This window comes from Nannobrachium achirus (genome assembly GCF_963921795.1).
Source record: "Nannobrachium achirus genome assembly, chromosome: 7".
Lineage (NCBI taxonomy): Eukaryota > Metazoa > Chordata > Actinopteri > Myctophiformes > Myctophidae > Nannobrachium > Nannobrachium achirus.
The window spans coordinates 10,022,335-10,030,713 of NC_137816.1; the positions used below are offsets into that span (position 1 = coordinate 10,022,335).

Consider the following 8,379-nt stretch of genomic DNA (forward strand, 5'->3'; position numbering starts at 1 on the left):
CAATAGATGTGTCCACAACACACAGATATATTTAAAATATTTTTTACAACATCCATGGTGACTAAGTCACAACATCAAAGTATATTACAGTGTCACTGAATTATAATCTCAAAAATTTAAATGTCTTAAGGCAAATAAGATTTAAGTTGTGAAGCATTTCAAGATAATACATACAACACAGTTACTTATTCCTCTGTGCAGTGGAGTTATAATAACAACTTAAATTACATTCACAAGTATTCTGGATTCCCTGGCTCTCTACAGATGCCCATTTTATGTCTGATGTGGGTCATATAATAATGACATAATAAGAAATTGGATTTCTCTTCTGTAAATAAATATTGCATCGTGGCTACGAGAGTGCAGGCTTTTCTTCTCCTTCAATGATCTGGCAATGTAGCCTATTTTGCTCACTGTAGGCTTCTAATAATTGAATAAGAAAATAGTTTAAAGTATATATGATTTGAGGGAACAATGGCAAATCTAGGATCCAGCAAACTTCACAGGAAAATCAAACAACTGTGCTCCTATATGAATGTCCTTCTTTATCAGGGAGGGTCCTTCATTGCCTGGGTTCCAGCCCTCAACACCACTCCCTGGTGGTGGTGGTGGTGGTGGTGGTGGTGGTGTTGTGTGTGAAAGAGGCTGACAACAAGAGGCTAGGTCCTTCAAACTTCAGGGCTGTTTCCTGGATGCTCTAGCTTTGATCCACAGAGAAATTGGACTCAGACCTGTAGTCAGAAGTGCTTAATTAAAATGTATTTTAGTTATGAAAAGATGTCCAATTAACAGGGTTATTATTGTCAAATAAAACGTATTTGTTTCTTGCTGGGGAAGAGTAGGACTTACATTTCTTGTTGCTTATGTATCATATGGTTGTTGTATTCCAGAACAGGAGGGATAGACTCCTCCTCTTCCGGAAGCTGAGGAGAAACACACTTGATCAGAACATTGACAAGAAAATATACTGTAGCATTCCAATTAAATGAGACAATACTGTCATCTAGTGGTAAGACACTGAATAGCACCGACCTCCCAGTAAACCTCATCCTCAAAGCAGTTGTCATCAGCAGGGTCTCCCCAGCAAGGGAACCTCAGGATCAAGCCTGTGAAGACAGAAGAATGGATGTTATCACCTTCAGTCTTCTCACATTTTAAAGGAGTAATTCACCCCCAAAATGACTTTTTTTCTATTGATTACTCACACCATGGAGACTTGAGTTCAATAATACTTTTTTGTATTTGTCGCATTAAGCAATTAAACAATTTGATTATAGTTCATTTACCTCCATCAATTCTGGATGGGGACCCAAATGCATTCGGGTCCCCATCCGGGATCAATGGAGGTACATTTATAGTAATCAAATTATTGTTTTAGGAATAGGAAAAAAAAACATTTTGGGGTGAACTACTCCTTTAAGACATTAAGCTTGATAAGATTATAAATGCAGCAGTGGAAGTGCTAAACTTGATTTGTTAGTCAAAGCCTCAAAATGGAAATTCTAAAAGATATTGTAAAGATATTTAAAATGACAAATAGATGACAGCTTCCTGGGACAAACTCTTAGGAGGATGAAGTACAGATTATCTGATTTTTGATTGTGGAAGTCTGGTTTCCTTGAGAGTAGGCTATCGAGGGTATGTAGCTTCATTATGCTGACTTCTATTGAAAATGACTTGTTGGCTGTTGCTTTGTCACCACTTGTGTTGATACAGTATTTACCGGTACTAGTCCTAGTCTATAAAACCAAAGAAGCTTCTGACACGGATAAAAAAAAGAATGGCTTCCCAACCACTGTTGAAAAAAGTGGTTTTGATTTGTAGTTTGATTTGTGGTTTACCAACAGTATGTACTGTTAGAAAGTGGAATTGACTGAACCTTAGCCAAGGTTATGAGTTCAATGTCATTTTATGGTTAAAAATAACTGAGCTTTGAGGTTATGTGATGTGTCAGTAACTCAGTTGCAGCTAATAAAACATAATAATGGGTGTGTTAGGTTTAGGTGTGCCAAGGTGATCATGCTAAATTCCAGTTGACATTAGTCAATTGTATTGTCTATACTTCCACACTTACCAACGAGACATCCTCCACCAAGTCCAAATGCAATTGACACACATGTCCCAGCAGCTTGGAAGCCGCCCTGCGTCCCCACAGTTCTGTCTGCAAAGTCCCCTTCAAAATCAAAGGTGTTGACCAACCTGTGAAGAATGGGGCATAATATATCTAATCAGATTACACTATACACTCAATCTGAATAAGAAAGTGAAAGGGTCATTTTTTGACAATAATACTGCATGCTTTAACAATTATTCTAGTAAATGTAAGTATGTTAGTAACTTAAATTCTCAAGGTTTTTTCTTGTATTAGGATTTATTCATTTTTTTTTACCGCAATTACTAAAGAATAAACATTTCTGAGGAGACAAAGTGTTTAAATTCTGCTGTCTCATGGAAGAGGAACAAAGCCTGGTCACTGGACTGTGACATCAGTGTGTGTGTGTGTGTGTGTGTGTGTGTGTGTGTGTGTGTGTGTGTGTGTGTGTGTGTGTGTGTGTGTGTGTGTGTGTGTGTGTGTGTGTGTGTGTGTGTGTGTGTGTGTGTGTGTGTTCCACTCACCCCTCCCTTGTATAGACTGCTTCAGTGGCAGCTGCAGCAACGATGGCTCCGGTAAAGCCTCCCAGCATCCCTGGTACAGCATGCAGGTTGTGGACGCCACAAGTATCTTGGATCTTCAAGTATTTCTCCATCCATGGCTGGGAGGCAGGAGGAGACAGTTGTGTGTTACTTACTTGTCATGCAAGGCCTTTTGTCAAAATGACATGGAGTAAGCTAAGCACATAGCAGAACGATTTGACACCACCCAACCCACTTTCAAAGAGAAAATAAGAACAAAGAAAACTGTCACAGAAGAATGACCAACTTTTTCTGAGCAATCAAATTTGTATTTTTAACCAGCACAGCACCCAGGGGACACTCCCCTACTCCAGGCACTGGTGACTTAACTCACTGTGCTACACTGTAAATCAAATTGTGTTCATTTCATTCCGAAGTGATTACAAATGAAAGCAAATGGACCCATCCATTTGGTTCCATTTGTACTCTCTTGGTGGTGAAATTAACACTGAGGATTTAACTGTGTATATTTGAGGGTTAGACAACAGACATCCTGTGCTTGGTTTCACATGACATAATCAGGGACGTGCTGGCCATTGGGAAAAGCGGGACAACTCCCGAACGGCCGGTTCATTCCCGGCCGGTCCAGGCTGGCCATTAGGAAAAAAATTAAATAAAATGTCGGACTTCGTTCCATTTTGGGGGCTGGGCGGCAAACAAAGTAAATCATCACTGTCGGGCTGAAACCTCGTATCTTCAAGTTTCAAATGTAACAAGCAAAGCCCTTCTTCATCATATAAGGCTGTTGCACAAAAGTAGTGAAAACAGCAGATCTACAAGCACACAACGCCTCACGGTGCGAGGCGTTGTGTGCTTGTAGATCGGCTGTTTTCACTAGTTTAAATTATTTTTAAAATGATAAATACAAAACAAACGGTTTTGGACATATAAGGTTTCCACCCGACAACGACGAAAAAATAAAAAAAAGGGCCTCTCCAACTCTTTTTCCCGGGCTGAATCAGGGGCCCAGCACGTCCCTGTTGGTTTCACATGACATAATCGAATGAATAATTTGCATGCTCACAGAGACAACAACGTAGCCGAAGGTGGAGATGATGCCACAGCAGAAGCCCACAATCAGTGCCCCGTATGGAGTGATCATGAACTCAGCCGACGTTCCCATGGCAACGCCACCTGCCAGAGTAGCATTCTGGATATGTACCTGTCACAAAGGAGCATGTCAGTCAAACACATATCCTCAGATAGCCATAAGAACCATTGAATGTCAACTATATGATCATGTAGTTTGATTGTTCTTCTCATTTTATGTAATACAACTTCTGCTTTTAAACACTTAAATTAATGTCACCATCCGTTTTCAACCTATCTTCATATAATTGGTCCTCACTATTACACGCTCATGATAATGTGGTACCCTTTTTGTCTACTCTGCCTGAGTCTCAGAGGAGGAATGTGGACAGTTCAGAAACCCGCCTACCAGTGACATCGGTAGACATTTTGATCCTTTCAAACAAGATTTCGTAAATGTATTCTTTATTAATCAGAGAACAATGGCAATGGCTAACTTTCTCTTTCTCTTAGCTTGGAATCCCCAGCGCTGATGTCACTGATAGGCAGGTTTCTGAACTATCCCTCCTCTGAGACACAGAGTGAGTACAGAACAATTATGCAATGTTATGAGCATGGAGAAAGATTGAAAGGGTGAAATGGTCCTTTAAGCCCTATTTTGTTTAAAAATGTTTGAACATTTTAATAATGTTAAGAATGTTTGCCTATGCCCAAAGCAGGGACGCCAGTTTAAAGTGATTAAATAAGAGTAGCTCTTAGTTGCTTACCATATCAAGTTTGCCCCCCTTCTGGGATGCGCTGGAGATGCATACAGTGGTAAGAACACAGGAGGCCAGGGCCAGGTAAGTGTTAATGGCTGTCCTGTGCTGTCCGTCACCGTGGTCTGTGATAGCACCGTTGAAACTGGGCCAGAACATCCACAGAAACAGTGTGCCTGGGAGGGTCAATAGGACAATAGGATTCGGTCATCATTCATTACAATTAACACACAACACAGTGCATTACAAAGACATCAAACACTGACAACATGTTGAATATAGAAAAACAAAGAAACAGCTTTTTTGATTTTTTTTGTTTTTCATTTTATACGCAATTTTAGTCATCCCTATCACTGCCAACTCCTTCTTGTTGGTCTTGAGGAGGGTGTAATTACCCACATGTCTCCTCTCTGGTACACATGGAGTTACCAGACGTTTCTTTTCAACTGGCAGTTAGAGTTTCACTGGGAGGAAGTAACATTTGAGGAGGAGTCCAGTTCCACTCCCTGCTGAACTTGCAAGAGTCATATTGAAGCGACAGAGATCACCCTCCCCTGCTGGCTGCCTGCCCATAAACAAGACTGAAGATAGTCAGACATTTCCAACTCACCAATCATGGCAAACACATCAGAGTGGTAGACAGAACCGTTGCGGCCGCTGCTCTGGTGTAGGTTTGGCCGGTAGAGGACCCAGGAGATGGCCAGGCCGTAATACCCTCCGAAGCAATGAATCACCATGGAGCCACCAGCATCTCTGCACTGTACAGAATTATAATTATTTTAGAATCTCAATATTTACATTTATCAATGGATAACATACAACTGAAACAACTGTTTCAGGAGATAACTGCCCATTGGAAATGATCGCTCTGTGTTGTGTAATTCGTGGGACTCACATGTAGGAGGCTGAGGATAATGTACTCTTCCACAGCAAACAACGTGACACCAAATAGGGTGAGAACCAATAGCTGCACTGGACTGACTTTTCCCAGGCAGGCGCCGTAGGCTATCAGACAGCCAGCTACACAGAAATCTGCATTGATGAGACTGAACAAGGGTTGGGTGGGGTGGGTGGAGGACAAGATATATGATTTAATGATGAGCAAGTCACTGTTAGACTTTGAGCAGAGTAACTTGTACTATAGATCTTAATCTTTTTCAGAAGATGAAAGTATGAGAAGAATGACATATTCACCAAACCGGTACAACAAAGGAAAAACACGAGACGTGTAGTGTACTCAAAAGTGACAGGAGTGATGAATGAACCATCTACAGTATGTTACATAACTATGTTCATACAATGATATAGCCTATTGTATGTAGGAGCTGTACCAAGTTAAAGTAATAAACTCATCTTGACAGATTTATGGCATGCACAGTTCTGTTTTCTAGGAAAGCACTTACCTCTCAACTCCGATGTAGATCTTTCCTGTTGTGTGGTCGAGAGAATGAAACCAGCCTTGCATAAGAAGAGCCCATTGGACACCAAAAGCTGCAATCAGAAAGTTGAATCCCACAGCGCCGAAGCTGTAGCGTTTCAGGAAAGTCATGAGGAAGCCGAAGCCAACAAAGATCATGACATGGACGTCCTGGAAGCCTGGGAACAAAGAGTGTTGTGGTTCATTTATATGTAGTGTGGATTAGGCTTTATTTGAAGTCACAGGCTAAACTGCGTTGGAATATATCCCAGTTGAGTCACAACTGTGGTAAGATTATCCTTTTCACAGATGTGTCATCTGCAGGCAAGAACATTTATTGTTGTTGGTATGTTCAATTAGAAGGCATTGATAACTGTTGGCTATTAAAATCTTAGGTGCACCTACATTGAACGTACAATGTGTATCAAAATTATTAATGTTATTGGTGTGTGCCTGCATTTACCCTGAAATGGAGTGTATTAGTGAATAATATCCACATCGGTTCAGCAACAATTCAAAATATGTATCTTCCTATATGAATTATTAATTAATATGTCAGCAAATGTACATAGTAACAGTTCAATGAATGGGAAATTGTGGTAATCTAATACAAATTGGAGGGGTTCACATACATTACAAGATCTCTAAATAATTTGTAATAACCCACTATAATCCACAATGGCATGTTTCACTTCAGAACCAATAGGCCTAAGCGTTTCAAATGAGGCATACCTCAACAAGCAATGGTATATCCAATTAAAATAGAAAGATTTTAAAAGTAAAAGTGGCATTTTATGCTCAATATAAAGCTGATATTTTTGCATTGTGTGGAAGCAAGTGCAAGGCATTCCATTTCCCTTTAGTCACAGTTCAGCTGCTCAACAATCTACATAACAATGTATGTTCTCTATGATCATCTTTAACTTGTCAATCAAATGAAAGCAATACTCTCTCGCAGTACACAGTAACATAGTATTACTGCCAAGGAAGGCAAAAATTGAGAGTCAAACAAGCAGCATATGCATTCTGTAAATCTGGTTCATATTTAGTGCTAACTCAAAAGATCAAGAGATGACCTAGGTCAACACATAATACTGGACTCTTGAGGAGTAGCATTGTAATACAATAGTGAATATTCATAACATTTAAATAACTGGAAATGGGTTAAGTAAGTATTTTCTGTTTTATGAAGGATTTCCACTTTAAAATATCACTGTAGGTGAGATGGGATATATACTGTATAGCTATGGAATATGTTGAGTAATTTGAAATTCACTAAATTGATTTTGATAATGCTTTTTTTATACACAATTAAAGAATACAAGGTGGATTTCTTAATATGATAATTTCAATGTTTTTAATTTAGGCTACACCTGTTCATGAAATGAACTAGTAGTGGGACTATCTTGGTTAAATAATATTGTGTCCAGAAATTAAATGCAAAATATCCAACTAAAAGATACAAGTGAGTTTCCAAGTGAAGTTCTTAATTCATATACTCACTTGGATATCTGAAGTAGAAGTCATTTTCGGCATCGCTGGTAATGTTGTAATGATGTTTGTGCTCGATCCATTTTCCTGTGTCCGATTCATCATCATAACGGATGAAGACTCCAAATAGGATGATCATGGCAATCTGCCATACCATGGCCACTGCTGGCAAGCTGACACGGACATTGGTGTTCTTCGGCCGGCAGAAGAAGTTCTTCGCTCCTTGCACACAGTTCCCCATGGTGCTGCTTCTGAAGATGAAGGATGTTCTGATCACCTCTCAGTCTGCCTGTGCTCATGACACTTGCAAGAATCACAGCAGGTATATATGGGCCTTTGGAGAGGCGTGTCCTCTTAGAGCACCACCTTACAGTACCTGTACAGTAGATGTCCTGACCCAGAGTTAGCCCCTGATCGTAACATTCTTAAAACATGTGCTGTAGCTCATGCAGCAGGGAACACATGCACGTGATTTGCATTGCACACACGAATGCAACAACACACTGGCCATGTGTCATTACTCAGACATTAATCTTAGAAGGGATTCCATTTGTATTGAATCTGATGATGGTTTGCCTTTGATAATGACCATTCGTTATATAGTTATTAATTTCTTTTTCCATTTTATTTTGTGATAAAACAGTTATAAAAAGCGGGTTGGGTTGGTTATTAGTGTCTCCCAAGGTTATATTTCTTTGCTTTGGCCAGCTTGTTTATGTGCCTGATATATAGTAATGTGCCTTTAGTAATCTAGGCTACTGCCAAGGAGTGTAAGTATGGGGTCTATCAGTCCCATCCGGTACACACAACACCACTGACCACTTTCTTAGCACGTTGAGGACGGCTTGACGCCAAAACACTATAAAATAAAAAATAATAACTGTGACCGAACTTCACCGAAGGTTGCATGAGAAATGTCGCAGCTTATCTCCGTCTGTCTGTGTCAGTCAGTCAGTACACATTTTTACAGTCTATGGGTTGGTTCCCTTGTCACTGTGACATCACAGGTGA

At 40.0% G+C, this 8,379-nt stretch overlaps 1 protein-coding gene across 1 annotated transcript; it reads right to left on the minus strand.

Annotated features, from left to right (window-relative positions):
* Positions 1 to 697: 697 nt before the first annotated feature.
* On the minus strand, positions 698 to 7,609 carry LOC308288524 (ammonium transporter Rh type C-like; the record flags this gene model as incomplete). The annotated part of the gene is made up of 11 exons (XM_080729983.1): positions 698 to 731; positions 850 to 923; positions 1,033 to 1,106; positions 2,075 to 2,199; positions 2,617 to 2,753; positions 3,698 to 3,835; positions 4,470 to 4,636; positions 5,071 to 5,218; positions 5,356 to 5,506; positions 5,864 to 6,056; positions 7,381 to 7,609. The coding sequence occupies 11 exons, from the start codon at positions 7,607 to 7,609 to the stop codon at positions 698 to 700; spliced, it is 1,470 nt and encodes a 489-aa protein (XP_080586109.1).
* Between the last annotated feature and the right edge of the window lie 770 nt (positions 7,610 to 8,379).